Genomic DNA, 19,823 nt, shown 5'->3' on the forward strand with positions numbered 1-19,823 from the left:
GATTTTTCACATGAATTCACGACCGAGCGTCAAAGACCTTCGGACTCGGTCGACCGCTCCGAGGGGATGTCTACGTCCTGGCGCACATTAGTCAGACCCGCTACCGTCTGAATATTTGTCGGTTGCCGTGGTAACGCCTCTGGAGCAGCTCCCAGTATTTCCCCTGATTCTGCAGATTCAGAGTGAACAAGCGAGGGGGGGGGGGGGCACTAACTGGTTGATATGGCGTTGGGTCACTTTGACTGTAATATTTTATTCTCTTTACCTTGTTTTACTTTCCTTTAATCTCCTCCCCCTGTTTCCTTCCCTCGCTTCCTTCCCTCTAAAAGTTCATTTAATTAAATCACGTTCATATTAATACCGTTGTTTTTGGTAAAACGGTCAGAACTTGGAGGGGGGGTCTTCATATTTGTGTGTGTTGATTTATGAGAGTGTGTATGTCAAGGGGGGGGGGGGGCGAGGGGGGGGGCAGTTGATGTAAATGGCATTTTCATGGCAAACAGCTGGACTGGTTTATTTAAACACACCCGTTGTGGAGGGTTGAGGGAGGGAGGGAGGGAGGGAGGTGGGAGTACTGACCTGAGAGTGACACCCAAGGTGGGCGGGACTTATCGACTGTTTTACAAGCAATGTGTGTGTGTGTGTGTGTGTGTGTGTGTGTGTAGCAGCTTTGTTTAAAATCTCAGGCGAGGAGACCGACTGTACAGAGAGGAGCAAACGCCTCCTCCTCCTCCTCCTCCTCCTGCAACCTGAGGGGAGGGGCTGGAGGCGGCGAGGCCCAGAGATGGCGTTGGGTTTTTCGTTTGTAATATATTGAACTGGGAAGTTAATGTAAAAACAATCAAATCCAAGATGGCCGAATGAACAAAATGTGTAATGAATCCAAACTGAGTCTCACAAACTCGTTGATGGAACCAGCTGCTGGTTTGAAACGGTCTGCGTGTCTTTAAGTTTGTTATTTGTGATTTTAAAGTGAGAAACCAGCCCAGTGTTATGAAACATACTTACAGAAAGCAACCGGCTGGTTTAGTGCACACATCGTCTGTTGCCAGGTGAAAATAAGTCAATTATATCCGCTTTTTGTGAAATGCATCCATGTGATTACGCAACAGTGGGAGGAAGTGAGGAGAGACTTTAAATCCTCACTGATGCAGGATAAAGGTTAATAACACAACAATTATGACCCGATACAAACCTTCAGGGGTCGCCCGGCGGCAGAAGAATACGCCTCAGTGTGTTGGGGCAGCTGATGGTGTGTGTGTGTGTGTGTGTGTGTGTGTTTATGGGTTGGCAGCTGTAAACTCGGCCTCATGGTGTGAAGGGGTCATGAGTGGGTGAAGCTCTTGACTCCTTAGGAACAGACGGTCAGGTGATGCTTTTGTTTTTCACACCTAAACTTGAGAGACTTTTGAATTGTTCTTCTACCAAATGAATAATCCAACAGATATTTAATAAAGAATAACATCAGAAACTTTATATGCTGAGTTTAAATCAAGCTGAACAGGTTATGACATCATAAACTACATTTCTAAAGAGGTTGACGTATTGAGAACCGACATTTAAAACATCATTTAGTGCAACAGAAACATGTTGGATTTACTCTTCCTCTTTTTTCTCTTAATTATCTCTCTTCCTTCTCGAAGGAGACGGACGCTCTCTCTCTTCTTTGGTTTCTTTTACTGTTTAAAGCGTCACGTGGCGCTGAGGGACGACATTATTTTGGAGGAAAGCGATGTGAAATATTATAGTGAAAGTTGTTCTGCTTCCTGTTGATGCAGATCCTCCTTTACTCTCCTCTAAAAACTCTTCTGTGTTTCACCCTTCCTCCTCCTCCTCCTCCTCCTCTTGCTAGCCTTTTTTTATTTATGTTTTACTCCCTGAAAAGGCCGCTCTGGCTTTTGTTTTCCTGAAAAGGAAACAGGGTCGTCCCCCCCTCCCCTTCTCCTCTTTTTTTTTTGGTACCCCCTCTCCTCCCTCTTTTCCGAACAAGTTGAAATGGAACTATCCCCCCCCCCCCTGGGGTGGAGGAGGTGGGGTGAGGGTGCGGAGGTGGTTGTAGGGGACATAAATCAAGTAGGAAACCACAGAGCTTTCACTCCGGGGCGGGTCAGGAGGGTCGACAGGCTTTAAGCTGAGGAAGACCAGAGCGCTCCTCTGGAGGGGGGGGGGGGTCACAGAAGGTGCCAGGTCAAAGGTCACGCATACCAGGATGAAGACCCTGTGATGTGTTGACGCCTTAACTCAATATTTCTGCAGGTGGTCAACAACTGGTGAGTTGTTGTGTGTTTAGGACTTTCTCCCTCCCCCCCTGAGAGAAAAACCTAATGATGTGCATTCACTCCTGTGGGGTTGCCCCCTTCTCCAAATATCGCCCAATCACAGTCACAGAGGGGCGGAGGCCGTTAATTGTAGCTCGGAGGCTGCAGGTCGAGAGGTCTTCACCGGTTTGTTCTGTTTACCAACACAGCAACGCAAACGTCAACAGATTACACTGTTGGGGATTCAAGCGCACGATTGACTCCGCCCACATTTAAATCTACAGGGGCGCTAATCTTAAATTCAGATGCATTTAAATGCGCCGACTGAAAAGAGGGAAAGTGTCGGGTGTCTTCGTCGATAACGGCGGCGGCGACGTCGGCCATGTTGGTTGGCTGCGATCGTAATGAGCGTTTTTTGGGGGGGTGGCCGGAGGGAGCGCCAGGTTTTATTGGTGGAAAAATGTTTGATAATTGTTGCGTTTTTTTATTTTTTATTCTAGCGTGCTCTCTCTGGTTTCTCAAGATGATTAACTTCAGCTTTAACGTTTTTAGCCAATCAAAGACATTTCCACTGTGGATTATTATTCAAGTTTCTTGAGTTTCTCGAGGATTTCAGAACATTTAAAAACCTGGTTCCAGTTTCCTTTTTTAAGAACTTCTCGGTGGGCGTAAAGAACAGATCGCGAATTGACGCTAAACGTCATCTCCAACACAAACATCGGGTTTCTTCCTCAGTGGTTAGCAGGTCTGTCTCTCAACCAGGAGGTTGGCGGTTCAATCCCCGCCCTAGTGCATGTGACGTGTCCTTGAGCAAGACACTTAACTCTGAGTTGCTCCCCGCAGCTGTATGAAACGTAACATGTCTTTGAGTAACTTAAAAAGAGCTATATGAATAAAATGGATTATTATATGAAGGCGACTCTGGGAATTTAAAAAGAGACTTTTTAACGGCTGCGTTCAACTCGTCACGACGAGAAACGATTCCCAAACTCGCTCCGACACTTCGGTGTCGTGACGTCATCAAATTAACGCAACTCTTTTCTGTATATATATATTCTTTACATTTTTTAACGGTCAAATGTAAGATTTTTCACATGAATTCACGACCGAGCGTCAAAGACCTTCGGACTCGGCCGACCGCTCCGAGGTGGCGTCTACGTCCTGGCGCACATTAGTCAGACCCGCTACCGTCTGAATATTTGTCGGTTGCCGTGGTAACGCCTCTGGAGCAGCTCCCAGTATTTCCCCTGATTCTGCAGATTCAGAGTGAACGAGCGAGGGGGCCACTAACTGGTTGATATGGCGTTGGGTCACTTTGACTGTAATATTTTATTCTCTTTACCTTGTTTTACTTTCCTTTAATCTCCTCCCCCTGTTTCCTTCCCTCGCTTCCTTCCCTCTAAAAGTTCATTTAATTAAATCACGTTCATATTAATACCGTTGTTTTTGGTAAAACGGTCAGAACTTGGAGGGGTCTTCATATTTGTGTGTGTTGATTTATGAGTGTGTATGTCAAGGGGGGCGAGGGGGGCAGTTGATGTAAATGGCATTTTCATGGCAAACAGCTGGACTGGTTTATTTAAACACACCCGTTGTGGAGGTTGAGGAGGGAGGGGGGGGAGGGGGGGGAGGGGGGGAGGGAGTACTGACCTGAGAGTGACACCCAAGGTGGGCGGGACTTATCGACTGTTTTACAAGCAATGTGTGTGTGTGTGTGTGTGTGTGTGTGTGTGTGTGTAGCAGCTTTGTTTAAAATCTCAGGCGAGGAGACCGACTGTACAGAGAGGAGCAAACGCCTCCTCCTCCTCCTCCTCCTCCTGCAACCTGAGGGAGGGGCTGGAGGCGGCGAGGCCCAGAGATGCCGTTGGGTTTTTAGTTTGTAATATATTGAACTGGGAAGTTAATGTAAAAACAATCAAATCCAAGATGGCCGAATGAACAAAATGTGTAATGAATCCAAACTGAGTCTCACAAACTCGTTGATGGAACCAGCTGCTGGTTTGAAACGGTCTGCGTGTCTTTAAGTTTGTTATTTGTGATTTTAAAGTGAGAAACCAGCCCAGTGTTATGAAACATACTTACAGAAAGCAACCGGCTGGTTTAGTGCACACACATCGTCTGTTGCCAGGTGAAAATAAGTCAATTATATCCGTTTTTTGTGAAATGCATCCATGTGATTACGCAACAGTGGGAGGAAGTGAGGAAAGAGACTTTAAATCCTCACTGATGCAGGATAAAGGTTAATAAATAATAACAATTATGACCCGATACAAACCTTCAGGGGTCGCCCGGCGGCAGAAGAATATGCCTCAGTGTGTTGGGGCAGCTGATGGTGTGTGTGTGTGTGTGTGTGTGTGTGTGTTTATGGGTTGGCAGCTGTAAACTCGGCCTCATGGTGTGAAGGGGTCATGAGTGGGTGAAGCTCTTGACTCCTTAGGAACAGACGGTCAGGTGATGCTTTTGTTTTTCACACCTAAACTTGAGAGACTTTTGAATTGTTCTTCTACCAAATGAATAATCCAACAGATATTTAATAAAGAATAACATCAGAAACTTTATATGCTGAGTTTAAATCAAGCTGAACAGGTTTTGACATCATGAACTACATTTCTAAAGAGGTTGACGTATTGAGAACCGACATTTAAAACATCATTTAGTGCAACAGAAACATGTTGGATTTACTCTTCCTCTTTTTTCTCTTAATTATCTCTCTTCCCTCTCGAAGGAGACGGACGCTCTCTCTCTTCATTGGTTTCTTTTACTGTTTAAAGCGTCACGTGGCGCTGAGGGACGACATTATTTTGGAGGAAAGCGATGTGAAATATTATAGTGAAAGTTGTTCTGCTTCCTGTTGATGCAGATCCTCCTTTACTCTCCTCTAAAAACTCTTCTGTGTTTCACCCTTCCTCCTCCTCCTCCTCCTCCTCTTGCTAGCCTTTTTTTATTTATGTTTTACTCCCTGAAAAGGCCGCTCTGGCTTTTGTTTTCCTGAAAAGGAAACAGGGTCGTCCCCCCCTCCCCTTCTCCTCTTTTTTTTTTGGTACCCCCTCTCCTCCCTCTTTTCCGAACAAGTTGAAATGGAACTATCCCCCCCCCCCCTGGGGTGGAGGAGGTGGGGTGAGGGTGCGGAGGTGGTTGTAGGGGACATAAATCAAGTGGGAAACCACAGAGCTTTCACTCCGGGGCGGGTCAGGAGGGTCGACAGGCTTTAAGCTGAGGAAGACCAGAGCGCTCCTCTGGAGGGGGGGGGGGGGTCACAGAAGGTGCCAGGTCAAAGGTCACGCATACCAGGATGATGGCTTTCAAGAGTGTACTTAGAAGGGGACATGTATGAATGCACCGCTGCTGCAGCCCCCCCCCCCCCCCCCCGACTTGGTTTTACTCTTTTCCACCACAGTTGTAACTTGGTTAAGAAATACTGTACAAAGAACCCGGTTAACGGAGGAGCTAACGGCTAACGGCTAACAGCTAACGGCTAACATTGGAGTTGGCTAATTTATTTTACGGTGCAAATGAATCCGAACTTAACTTGAACCAAACGGCTAAAGTCTGACTTTCAGCTAACGGAGGTTCTAGATTCAAGCGGCTGAAATGTAAAAAAAAATTCAACGCTTGTAGACGTCAAACCCCGAGTTACTTTTTGGCTCAATATTTAGCCGTGAAATCAAACTGCGGCAAAAAAAAATCCTCGTTTGTGTAAACATTCCTGGCAATAAAACTGTTTCTGATTCTGATTCTGATTCTGATTCTAATGAAACAGTTGGTGCCGCTGTTTTAGCCGTTAATCTACAAGTCTGGTAATGAGTCAGAGTCAGAGCCACAGGATAATAAATCCTGGCTAATAATATGAATCTGTTTAGTTACCAACACGAACTGTAAGCTAACTGAAACCTTAATGTTTGCATTTTAAACTAAACCTTTTGTTTATATTTCAGCCCCGAAACTAAAGAAACAAACCAGTTCAGCGACTGAACCACTGGTTTCATTTTGCTTCTTGGTTTTAATCATATCGGAACAAAATACTCATTTATCCTTGAAATATCAGTTATTTTGTCTAAAAAACGACATTCAACCTTTTCCTCCTCTTCTGCTCCTCACGTCTAAACCTGCTCCTCCTCTTCTGCTCCTCACGTCTAAACCTGCTCCTCCTCTTCTGCTCCTCACATCTAAACCTGCTCCTCCTCTTCTGCTCCTCACGTCTAAACCTTCTCCTCCTCCTCTGCTCCTCACGTCTAAACCTTCTCCTCCTCTTCTGCTCCTCACGTCTAAACCTTCTCCTCCTCTTCTGCTCCTCACATCTAAACCTTCTCCTCCTCTTCTGCTCCTCACATCTAAACCTTCTCCTCCTCTTCTGCTCCTCACGTCTAAACCTTCTCCTCCTCTTCTGCTCCTCACATCTAAACCTTCTCCTCCTCTTCTGCTCCTCACGTCTAAACCTTCTCCTCCTCTTCTGCTCCTCACATCTAAACCTTCTCCTCCTCTTCTGCTCCTCACGTCTAAACCTTCTCCTCCTCTTCTGCTCCTCACGTCTAAACCTTCTCCTCCTCTTCTGCTCCTCACTTCTAAACCTGCTCCTCCTCTTCTGCTCCTCACGTCTAAACCTTCTCCTCCTCTTCTGCTCCTCACGTCTAAACCTTCTCCTCCTCTTCTGCTCCTCAGGTTCATCAACGCGAGGCGGCGGATCGTTCAGCCCATGATCGACCAGTCCAACAGAGCAGGTGAGTTTTCTGACTCCTCTGGTTGTATAGAAGTCTACGCTTCATGTGTTAAAGCTGCATTCTCTCTCCTGACCACCAGGGGGCTCCTCTGGTTGTATAGAAGTCTATCTAATGACTCTACTTCTCTTGATGTATTCCCTCAGGAAACATTGTAAACATGAGTTTATGTCTCAGTCTCTAGTTTCTAGTCTTCTTCTATACAGCATGATGTCATCATTTATACTTTATGGTCATTTAGAGTCACACAGAGCATAAAGCAGGGGAAGAAAAGGGGTTAATTAAAATTTGTGAAACCAGAATTTGACGTCTTCCTGTGCGCCTGATCATAACTGGAATACTAAGTGCATGTAAACACACTCCTGCTGTAAGACGCACTCGCCCCCCCCCCCCACCCTCACTCTGTCTTTTGCTCTTGGCTCCTCGGTGTGTTAAAGCGAAACAGAGAAGCTTTTAAACTCCTGGGTTGAATGGCCTCTAAACCGCAGCAGGATTAGCTGCAGACAAAGACGCTAATCGCTTTGACTGACCACTCCATTGAACATTTTAACCTGGGATTAAAACAAAGTGGAGCCGGGCTGAAGCGGGCTGAAGCGGGCCGCTAGCCTTTTGGCCCCTGAGCTTTGTGAGCGTTTACCCCCGGCAGCTGACTTCCACAGAAAAGCGTTGATGCGCCGCTGAATGAGGGCGATGACAAACTGTTAAAGACCTGGATCCTGGGAATGTGACTATGTAGATTAAAAAAAATATTTTTCTTTAACTTCCCCCCTCAGGATGAAACTTTGCGGAGATAATTTCCCCCGCGAGGACGAGTGCGTTTCATTTTAAGTCGTCTCATTATTGATTGATGACGCCTCCCTCCTCTTCCTCTTCTCCTCCTCCCTTCTGAAGACCAGACGAAGAGATGAAATAGAGGAAAATAAACGACGGCGTAAACAAGTTTAGAGACATTTTATTTTGATTTTGTGCTGAAATTCTATACGGAACTAATATAAAGATATGAACTTCAGCATTTTGAGTTGATGATCTGTAAAAAACGTTAAACCTGGAGCGTTTCTGGTGATTCCTGTCGACTTAACATTCGTCTTTTGGGCTGATTTTAAGCCCAATATACATTAACACAGTCGGCCGTCTCTCAATACTTCGACTTCCTGTCTGTGAAGCTCTCGGCTTCCTCCTGAAAACGTAAAAACACAAAATATCCGATTCTTTAAAAAAAAAGTGTACGTAATTTCTTAAAACAGCTGGTTATTGTAGATTTTATTTAAACAAATGGGAGGAAATAGAAGTCTACGCTTCATGTGTTAAAGCTGCATTCTCTCTCCTGACCACCAGGGGGCGACTCCTCTGGTTGTATAGAAGTCTATGCTTCATTTGTTAAAGCTGCATTCTCTCTCCTGACCACCAGGGGGCGACTCCTCTGGTTGTATAGAAGTCTATGCTTCATGTGTTAAAGCTGCATTCTCTCTCCTGACCACCAGGGGGCGACTCCTCTGGTTGTATAGAAGTCTATGCTTCATTTGTTAAAGCTGCGGAACAGTATATAGTTAGAGTGAACGTGGCCGGCTGTCTCTCTCTCTCTCTCTCTCTCTCTCTCTCTCTCTGTGAAGGAGGTGTGTGATAGACGGCAGCTGTCAGACCGTCCTCCGCCTCGCTGTGTGAGAGTGATGTCATCACTGTGGGACAGCAGGCAGCCAGATAATTAAAATGAATAATCCCCCCCCTCCCTGTCCACAGTGGGCAATGCAGGACCGTACGGCCCAGATGGTCAGCCAATGGGAAGCTTCGTTATGGACGGACAGACACACATGGGAATCAGACCACCTGGTAAACACACACACACACACACCCACACAATTCAACCTCGTTCCTTATGTTGTTGTGGACTCTTGAGATGCTGTTGAAAAGGAGATGAAACTGTAACATGTAAAGTAGCTGAAGCTAAATATAGTGGAGTAAAAACTACAATATTTACGTCTTTTTCGCAAATAAAGTGCAAATATTTTGATATGTTGACATCATTGTATTCATCTGTGTGTGTGTGTGTGTGTCCTGCAGGTCCCATCGGCGGGGTGGGGATGGGCGTGGAGGGCCAGTGGCACTACATGTAGCACCGCCACCGCCGCGCTGCAGCCAGAGGACACGCCCAGTGTCCCGGTAGAACCACCGTGAGTAACCGTGGTTTAACGGGACCACGCCACCATTTACTATTTTTTTGAATAATCGGCGTCTCTTAGATCTCCAACGCAACAGGGTGGAGGTGGTGGAGCTCACAGTTTTTAATCATGACTTTAATCCCCATTAATCAGGATAATCCCCTGAACGCACCACAAGCTGGTTTAGTGGAACTTCTTCCTGGTTTACGTCAAAACTCACTCAAACTTGCTGATATATATATATATATATATATATAAATATAACATTGACGTTAAAAAAGCATATACAGGACTGTCTCAGAAAATTAGAATATTGTGATAAAGTTCTTTATTTTCTGTAATGCAATTAAAAAAACAAAAATGTCATGCATTCTGGATTCATTACAAAGCAACTGAAATATTGCAAGCCTTTTATTCTTTTAATATTGCTGATTATGGCTTACAGCTTAAGAAAACTCTAAAATCCTATCTCATAAAATTTTAATATTTCCTCAGACCAAGTTTAAAAAAAGATTTATACCAGCTGAGTGTTTGTCAAGGCTCAGGAAACCCTTGCAGGTGTTTCGAGTTAATTAGACAATTCAAGTGATTTGTTTAATACCCTACTAGTATATTTTTTCATGATATTCTAATATTTAGAGATAGGATATTTGAGTTTTCTTAAGCTGTAAGCCATAATCAGCAATATTAAAAGAATAAAAGGCTTGCAATATTTCAGTTGATTTGTAATGAATCCAGAATGCATGACATTTTTGTTTTTTTAATTGCATAACAGAAAATAAAGAACTTCATCACAATATTCTAATTTTCTGAGACAGTCCTGTATATATGTATATATATATACATATATATATATATATGTATATATATTTATATATTTATTTATATATATATATAATATATAGATACATAAATATATAAATATATATAAATATATATATACTTTTTTTACATCAATGTTATCAATAAATATACCGACGCTACTATAGTCTTTATAGATAAATGTCCAAAAATCAACTTTAAACATGGAATTCAATCTTTTTTTGTTTTAATGCATCAAAAGCAATAAACGAATTTAACTTTGATGGCGCCACTTCACTAAAAATTAAAGAAATATAGAGATAAAGTGGGCATAAAGACCCTCTAGTGGCATCACATCACATGATCTCTCTATCGTGTTCAAATGTCTAATCTTTATATTTATTTTATTACTTAAAGGAACAGCGACAGAGGAAGCGCTGTAAAAATAAATTTAAAAAACAAGACGTCAAAACGTCTCTCTCTCTCTCTCCGGTCCTTTTTTCCGTCTCCTCCTCGCTAATTAAAGCCATTTCCATCTGATTTAAAGGTCAATTAATCCTCTGAGATCCTCTCCGCGTTCGCTCTAACGAACTGGTCGTTAGCCAGAGACGCAGAACGCTCTCATCTCTTTATTTGATTACACGGAGTCCAATTACTCCGTAAGCAGTTTTCATTATTAAGCTGGAGTGGAGGAGGGAGGAGGGGCAGTGAAGGCACCGTAGAGGGGAGATTAAGAGGATGTTAATGTGTAGAGAGGAAGTGTAGAGATGCTGAGGAGGAGGAGGAGGAGGAGGAGAGATTTCCCTAAAATGTGGTCAGTCAGACGGCAACATCAGTGAGACCGAAGACAATTAAGGAGTCTTCAGAAGGAGCGCTTCTTTCTGCTCACGGCTCCCGGGAAACAAAACACCTGTCAGCTGGGATCTGATGCAGCCATGCATGCAGCCGAGACACACACACACACACACACACACACACACACATGCACACGAGGAAATGACCACTCCACAATCAACGTGGCCTCCTTTTCTTTGCCTCATTAGCTTCTTCTGGAAGATGATTCCAAATCCTCAAACTTTGACCTTCTTTCTTCTTTCTTTTTTTACAATTTTCTATTTTTTTTTAATCTCCAGTTTTTAACTGATAAACCAGTAAAGCTAGAATATGAAAAGCAACTCAAACTAAAACGGTAATAACTCAGTCGGGAGCTTCCAGAACAAATATTTACCCCAATTTATTATTTACACGTCTATTTGCGACGCAGCTCGATTCTCTGCTGGATATATTTTTAGTATTTACAGATAATATTTGCACTTTACTCGGCGGTTTCACCCCTCGGGGTCCACACGGCTCGTTCTCACCTTCTCTTATTTCTTTATTCACGTCTCTTATTTACAGCGACTTGTTTTTTCACTGACAAAAATAATGAAAATATCATCACATTTCGGATTTTTTATTTCCCTCCTCTTGCTCCGTTGTTTTTCGATCCGAGTGGACTTCCTGTTGACGCGCCGCCATCTGTTCCCTCTCCGCAGGACTCCATCAGCCGGTCTGCAGGCCCCTCCCGGAGCAGGACCCCCCACCCCCGTCCTCCTCTTAGCCCCTCCCCCTCCGGGCGATTTACCTGGTCCCGAGAAGGAAGAAAAACTCACCTGACGACCTCCGAGTCACGGAACCGGGCGGCCGGCGGGGGACAGATGGAGACCGCCGCCGCGGCGCCTCTGGATTCCGATGGTTTCCTGTGATGTCAGCAGCCCAGAGTGACCTTGACCTTCCCTCTCTCCTCTCTGGACAACTACAGGAGCCCGAAGTGGACATTTTGACATTTCGGCCCTCGCCTCCTCTCCAGCGAGTTGAACTCACAGCTGAAGTCTGTATTCGTCGTCTTGAAGCCGTTTTCTTTCAAGAGGTCGAAAAAGCTCTAAAAAAAAAAAGATGGACGGCAGAGGTCACGTGACCCGAGAGACGGGTCCTCACAAGTGCTCCGCTGCTGCCTTTTCTTTTTGTTGTTGTTGTTGTTTTTGCATAATATACTGTTTTAAAGGAAAGGGACTTGTACTGTTTCACGTTTCACACTGTGTGTGTTTGTCTTTTCTTTCTTTTTTTTTCATAGACTTCTATCTCCCCTCGAGTCCCATAATAATAATAATAAAAACAAAACAAACAAAAAAAACAGCGACGCAAATGTGTTCCTCGATTCGTGGAAGTATTTCATCATCATGGCGGCCTGGAGGCTGAGGAGTCAGCTGGGTTAGAGGGGGAGGAGTCAGCTGGGTTTACCTGTGTGTTTCATCATGGCGGTCCGGAGGCTGAGGGGGAGGAGTCAGCTGGGTTAGAGGGGGAGGAGCCAGCTGGGTTTACCTGTATGTTTCATCATGGTGGCTGAGGGGGAGGAGTCAGATGGGTTAGAGGGGGAGGAGCCAGCTGGGTTTACCTGTATGTTTCATCATGGTGGCTGAGGGGGAGGAGTCAGCTGGGTTTACCTGTGTGTTTCATCATGGCAGTCCGGAGGCTGAGGGGGAGGAGTCAGCTGGGTTTACCTGTGTGTTTCATCATGGCGGTCCGGAGGCTGAGGGGGAGGAGTCAGATGGGTTAGAGGGGGAGGAGTCAGCTGGGTTTACCTGTGTGTTTCCATCTGTCCTTCCTTCTGTTCATATTCCTTCCTTCCTAACTTCCTAATATCTCTTCATCCCGCCGGCCTCTTCATCCCGCCGGCCTCTTCATCCCGCCGGCCTCCCTCTGGGTCCCAGAAGCCCTCGGAACCGTCTCTTCACACGGCGAACCGGCCTCGGGGGAGCGGTCCTGGTCAGGAGATGCACACGCTGTTGCAACTCTTCCTCTGGAATTCGACGGAGGAGGAGGAGGAGGATTTACGTAAATGTGCTCCGAACTCTTAAATGGAGAGATTAGTTCCCCCTCGCGCTCCAGCGGGCCTCCTCAATGGATGAGCTCTGGGAGTTTCTCGATGCTCCTCGTTTCAAAGGAGGAGATCGTTCATCTTCCTCCTTCTTATACATTCAATCACTAACACGGCGCCGGGGGACCGGAGGAGAAGAGCGGGCCTTCAGCCCGGACCCAGAGCTGGTGCTGATGAGTTCAAGGGTATTTTATACGACGTGTGCTTTTCAGTTTCTTTGGAGGTTATTTCTGAAACAACTCGAGGGTCTTCTTCTCCCTCTGCGCGGACTGACAGGCGGAGGGCTCAAGTCCCATGTGTGACTGCCCTCTTTAGGGGATGCTGGAAACGTCATCTCTCTTCTTCTTCTTCTTCTAGTCTCTCATTCTCCTACTTCTTCTCCTTCTCATTCTTGTCTTTCTCCTTCTCTTACTTCTTCTTTTACTTCTCAGTCTTCTTCTTTTCCTTTTTTTTATACTTCTCCTTTTCCATCTCCTTTTTCAACTTCTCCTCCTTCTTCTCTGATTTGTTCTCCTTCTCCTTCTCATTTTTCTCCTTCTTCTTCTTCTCCTTATTCTTTTTCTTCTCCTTTTTCAATTTCTCCTATACTTCTTCTCCTTCTTCTTCTCCTTCTTGGCTTTCTCCTTCTCCTACTTATACTTATTTTTCTTCTCCTTCTCCTACTTATACTTCTTCTTCTTTTCCTTTTTCTTCTGCTTTTCTGTCTTCTTTTTCAACTTCTCCTCCTTCTTCTTCTCCATATTGTTCTCCTTCTCCTTCTTTTTGTCTTTCTCCTTCTCCTACTTCTACTTCTTCTTTTTTTACTTCTCCGTCGTCTTCTTCTTCTCCTTCTCCTTCACCTTCTTCTCCTCCTCCTCCTATTTATTTACGTGTAGAATCTAAACGCTCGGCGGCGGGATGTCGAGCGCTTGTGAAAGAATAAGAAATGAAAAGACGACGCGGCGTTGAAGCGAGGAGAGCCCGCGTGTAAACAGTCTGGCGCTGTGATTTCCTACCGATCGATCAGGCAGTGAACACAACGTGATTTACTGCCGTTATGATCTATTCGTGTTCTTCGTGAACAAATTACAAAAAACAAACCGACTCAAACCCTGAAGACGTGAACGGTTTATTTATTTAGAATATTTTGAGAACATTAAAGCCTTCGGTGTCTGTCAGACGGGGTCAAAGGTCACGTTTGGCCGACTGATGAGAGAGAGCGATTAACTATCGAGGTCACGGCGGACAAGTTAAGATTCATGAGCGGACATGTGAAGCGGTCTCTGGGTAAACAATATAAACGTCCATCGGCAGCTGTTTGGACGATTTATATCATTTTGCATGCAAAAAACATTTCAACCACGCAGCTTCAGATTTATGAAGTTAATATATTAATAATAATATCGAGGTTGAGTTCAAAACAAAGTCCTGACAGAACGTTTAAAATACAAATGCATCACAATTATTACAGTTGTGCAAAGTGAAGACGCCCTGATGGCTCACGACGAGGACCAGGAGCAGATATGATCATATTTATACACGAAACACGGTGAGTTCATGAAGAAACACGACACAGCTGACCCAACAGAACCAACAGACCCAGGAGAACCAACAGACCCAACAGAACAAACAGACCCAGGAGAACCAACAGACCCAACAGACACAGGAGACCCAACAGAACCAACAGACCCAACGGAACCAACAGACACAGGAGAACCAACAGACCCAACGGACCCAACAGAACCAACAGAACCAACAGACACACAATAACCAACAGACCCAACAGAATCAACAGACCCAGGAGAACCAACAGACCCAACAGAACCAACAGACCCAGGAGAACCAACAGACCCAACAGACACAGGAGACCCAACAGAACCAACAGACCCAACGGAACCAACAGACACAGGAGAACCAACAGACCCAACGGACCCAACAGAACCAACAGACACACAATAACCAACAGACCCAACAGAATCAACAGACCCAGGAGAACCAACAGACCCAACAGAACCAACAGACACAGGAGACCCAACAGAACCAACAGACACAGGAGAACCAACAGACCCAACAGAACCAACAGAACCAACAGACACAGGAGAACCAACAGACCCAACAGAACCAACAGACACAGGAGAACCAACAGACCCAACAGACTCAACAGAACCAACAGACCCAACACTGAGCTCCTTGTTGCGTCATCAACGTCCCAGAAACCCTGAACCCTCTGGCTGATACTTTGAGTCATTTAGAGTCCAACACTTCTGCACTCTTGCTGTAAATGGAGTATTTATAGAATATTACATGGAGAGCAGTTCTGAAACGCGGCTCCACGGGTCGACTCCACGTCGTCCAACAAGTCAAAATGATTTTGTGAAAGCGCCTCATCCCCCACTTCGATATCGACCATCAAATACGTAGAGAGTGAGTCTGAAGACTCGTTCTGACTGCAGAGTCCCTGGGAAACCCCTGATATTTCAAGTGTTGTGGGGGAGGGGGGGTTCTGTGTGTGTGTGGGAGGGGGGGTAGCCGGTCAGTCTATCTGCGTCGGCGTTTGTGATCTGTGCGTCTTCTCTCAGCAGGAAAGAATGCGGCGGTGACGTTGGGATGGAGATGGATGGGTTTCCCGGGGAGCTCCCGTGGGCCCCGGTGCCCAGGAGATGACCCCCCCCCACACACACACACACACTCCCTCTCCATCTCTGGCTGCAGGGCCCGCAGAGGTAACCAGGTTTATCCAAACAAACTCCTAATGTGGACTCCAAGTCACCGACGTGGAAGTCGAGCAGACGTCAGTCCGCCTCCTCCGGGTCTGGAACCCGCGACCCGCCGCTCCATCACCACGCCATGAGCTCACTCGCCTCCTCTCCGCTCCTCCTCCAGACCCGTGGGAGCCCAACACAAAGTTGGATAATTTATTGCCTTTAATTAAATACACCCCCCCCCCCACACACACACACACACGCGGGGCGAGAGGGGGGAAGGTATTCAGTGTCGGACACGGGATCCAGCGGCTCGGGGAGGGGAGGATCATGGTTACCTTGTGGGAGGGAGTGGAGGAGGTAAGGTGTGTGTGTGTGTGTGTGTGGGGGGGGGGGGGTCGGTTTACCTCGGCAGGAGACAGGAAGTGGACCTCGTTGATGAAGGAGAGTCGTCATCAGTTCACCTGGACGCCATTTAAAGACGCCGGTTATTGTGAGTATGAGAGGGGTAGAAGCAGAAGTAGTAGTACTAGTAGTGGTGGTGGTACTAGTAGTAGTATTACAACTATTAGTACTAGTCCTCCTCGTGGTCTGAATGTTTCCTCTCCACTAAGTTCAGTTCCGTCTCGGCGTAACTTGAACCGAGCCGTCGGCCATGAAGCTGATGAAGCTCTCGGTGAAGACGCAGGTCCAGAGTCTTCATCCATTGCAGCGGCGATCCGTCTTGACGCTGACGGCTGGTCTGAGGTCAGATCCAGTTCTCCTGGACGCACTAACGACTCACAGCCACATGTAATCTGTGGAATCAGGTTAATGAGAGAGCCTGGGGCCGCATCGGATTCACTTCAATTAGCTTAGCTCGTTAGCATGGGGGGGGGCGTGGCCTAAGCAGATTTAATTTGACAACAAACGCCACATCCGACATCAAGACGCCGAGCTGAGGAAATGCGAGGCCCTTTTCTTCGAGCGGCAATCGGCGGGTGGAGGAAGTACGAGGATCCATCATTGAAGAGAGAGTACTGCACTGAAAACCTTCAAAGTAAAAGCATTTGACAGATTCACTTCAATTAGCTTAGCTCGTTAGCAAGAGGGGGGGGCGTGGCCTAATCAGATGAAATTGTTCAACAAACACCGCCGCCGACATCAAGACGCCGAGCTGAGGAAGTATGAGTATCCATCACTGAAGTACTGCATTGACAACCTTTCAAAGTAAAAGCATGTGACCCGGTCCTTTCACCCGAGAGGCCTTTCAGGTCGTTTATTTAGAAAGAAACTCAAGAAACTCTAAAGTTCACAACACATCTGGAGATATATACGCAGATGACGAATTATAATCTGAACCCGTGGCCCTTTGAGGAGGTCGGACAAAACAAAATGTCCTCGCTTGAAAGCTAAAACTCAGTGAGGAGTTTTGTGTGTGTTCTGGGGGTCGAGGAGGCTGATGATGTGTGTGTGTGTGTGTGTGTGTGTGTGTGTGTGTGTGTGTGTGTGTGTGTGTGTGTTTCAGTCAACCTTCCTCTGTACGATCCATCAGCAGCAGAGCGTGGAGCAACAGGAGCTCACGTCAACACTGAGATGTCGTGTTGCTTTTATTCAACAAAGAGCTGCAGTTTAGGATGTTATTGGGTTATTATCAGGGACAGAGGATCAAAATACTCTTTTTATTTATTACTGTTGATCAATGCGCGTTGTCTCAGTGGTGGAATGTAACTTAGTATTAAATAAATTAGAATTGACATTCTCCTGAATATATTACTACTTAAGTAACATTCTCGTGCAGGGCTTCCACTTGTAACAGAGTATTTTCAGAGTGTGGAATTCTAGTATTTTACTGGAGTAAAAAGATCTGAATACATTCTCAAATTCACAAAAAATATAACTTTAAAGTATAGCTGTGATTTGTGCTAAAGAAGCAAAAGAACAGAACCCCTAAAACAACCGACCGTCTTTGAAGTCACATTTTACTCCCCTCAAAGTGAGTTTAACTGGACTTTTACTGTTCCTTTAAACAGCTATTTTATTTAAATTAAATTTTACAAAAATTATTTTTTATATTACATTTAATTTAATTTAAATTTTATTTTATTGTATTGAATATTATTTTATTTTATTTTATTAAATTTAATTGAATATTATTTTATTTTATTATATTTTATTTTATTGAATATTATTTTATTTGTGAAAAAAGTATTTGCTACTGCTTCAAGTGATTTCCCCCTGGGGATGAATAAAGTAAAAATCTAATCTAACAAAAGGTCCAGATGCTTATGGATCAACTTTATTTAAACCAAGCCGACCCTCTCAATAAACCTTCATCCTTCATCCTTCGTCCGCCTCAAAGAGTCCAAGAAGTTAATTTCCAAGGTTTTACTTCCCCCCCCCCGTGGCCTTACAGGTTCTCCCTCCCACTTCGTCAACGTTTCACACCAGCTCGTCTATAAAATAAAAGCGGCCTGGAGGATCCCCTGAACCGGGTTTGAAGGTCTCGACTCGGATCAAAACCCAAAAGGCCCGTTTCATTTGCAGAGCGCGCCTGTTGCCCCGCCGGCTCCCGGCAGTCCAGTAAAGCTCGTCCATAAATCCCAAAACAAGTCCGACCGTTCGGAGCGGCGTGGGGGTTTCTCTGGACTCCGAGACATTCTGGCTCGAAAAGTAGACTGAAGCTGAAGTATTGTCATCAGGGGAGGGGGGTGTGGGGGGGGAGAAGTTCTTTTGGAGGATTGGTTTCATTGCTCTCTTACGAGTTTGGGTTCCTCTCGACGTGCCGACAGCTCGGACTGCTGCGGCAGAAGCGGTCGGCGAATGAAAAGCATTCCCGCGGGAAACCGACGGCCTTTTTGGAGGATCGGCTCCTCTTCGTCGTTTTCTTTGTCCGTCTCAAACCCTGGGGTGCTGCTCGTTCCCCGGAGTCAATGTTGGACTATTTGTTACGCAACTTGCATACTTCAGTATCGCCACAATTTAAACCGTTAGCTAACCCAAAATGCTCTTACAAATATGATGCTGAAATGAGGGGCTAGCATCCTCTTGGTGAACGTTGTTAGCATTATTAGCGGTTAGCTAGATGACGACCAGCGCAGTTTGGTATTTCTCCAGAAAGACGCGATTGAAAACTTTGGAAAAAACGATGAATGAACCGTCGAAAGTTTAACGCCAACTCTCACAATACAAACTACGACTGTTCTGCTTTTGCTTCTTGAATTTAGCTTAGCATATAGCTAACGGCAGATACATGAAACGAAGACCCAGGAATCCGGAGTCGAAAGTCGGGTTTTTTGTGTGAATCTTGATTTTGTAAAACTGTGGAAACATGACCGTAGAAACACATACATGATTATAAAACTATAATTCAGCTTAAAGCCATCATGCCAGATATTATTAGTATATATTAACATGAATCCCCTGACTAGTTGAGAGTGTAAGATCATTTTAACATGGATGTCAATTAAATGATAATCGCGATTAGCATCTATTGCTACAACACAAAGATTATACGATGAACTTTTTTATAAATATTAAACTACGACTTAAAGAGTTAGACGGGTTGGAAAATGTCATCCAAAACACGTCTTTTACAACTTTACCTTGAACAGCACTTCAGTGGCTCTTGAATGACATTTACTTTTTAAAGAAACTTTACTTTCTTGATTCTTGTTTTTCTGTGTTTGTGCTCGTACTCAATGCACTTTAAGTCTTTTTGGATAAAAGCGTCGGTTAAATTAAATGTAATGTAATAAATCCATATCCTCGTTAATAAGTTACGTAAAGTTTAGTTTTTTGTGGGGTTTTTTGGAACGTTTTTTAATTCCCGCTCGTTGCTACACGCATAACGGTCTTTTTTTTCAAATGAACTTTTAAAGAACAAATCGGTTCACATGAGGCAGCGTAGCTACTTGAGCGTCAAGATCGTAGTTTGGGTTAGAATAGCTCCGGGAGTGAAATAACTCGGCCTTCTGGCGGACAGATGTCTGTCTGATGGATCCATCCTCCCTCCCGTCCGCTTTGTTCATCTTTACTAAATCATTTTCCTGGATGTCTACGCATTCCGACACGTTATTTTTTCCGAGACTCAAGGCCGGTTCCGAGTGACAAACTCGTTTCTTCCGCTTTAACCTGTTTTCAGAACTTCTTTTTGCTGTGAAGAAGACGCCTACACATTTTTTTCCCGTCTGCTCCTCACAGCCTCTGCTTCCCACTCTTTGTACTCCTCTCCAAAAAAAAAAAAAAAAAAATCAAAGAGCCCGGGAACACCATCTGAGACGCATTACAACGGGCCGCTGCGTGGCATTGAACGC

The 19,823-nt window shown here is 45.1% G+C and overlaps 1 protein-coding gene across 2 annotated transcripts in view; it reads left to right on the plus strand.

Moving 5' to 3' along the window:
• The window catches only part of meis1a (Meis homeobox 1 a), a 41,137-nt gene extending 29,144 nt beyond the window's left edge, over positions 1 to 11,993 (plus strand). For both annotated transcript variants that reach the window (XM_056408417.1, XM_056408418.1), the window contains 4 exons: positions 6,918 to 6,976; positions 8,711 to 8,800; positions 9,032 to 9,141; positions 11,466 to 11,993. In XM_056408417.1, the coding sequence (XP_056264392.1) occupies positions 6,918 to 6,976; positions 8,711 to 8,800; positions 9,032 to 9,084 (202 nt within the window). In that variant the 3' untranslated portion in view covers positions 9,085 to 9,141; positions 11,466 to 11,993. The remainder of the gene's footprint in view (positions 1 to 6,917; positions 6,977 to 8,710; positions 8,801 to 9,031; positions 9,142 to 11,465) is intronic.
• The last annotated feature ends 7,830 nt before the right edge of the window (positions 11,994 to 19,823 follow it).

Source organism: Pseudoliparis swirei, chromosome 24 (genome assembly GCF_029220125.1).
Source record: "Pseudoliparis swirei isolate HS2019 ecotype Mariana Trench chromosome 24, NWPU_hadal_v1, whole genome shotgun sequence".
Taxonomy (NCBI): domain Eukaryota; kingdom Metazoa; phylum Chordata; class Actinopteri; order Perciformes; family Liparidae; genus Pseudoliparis; species Pseudoliparis swirei.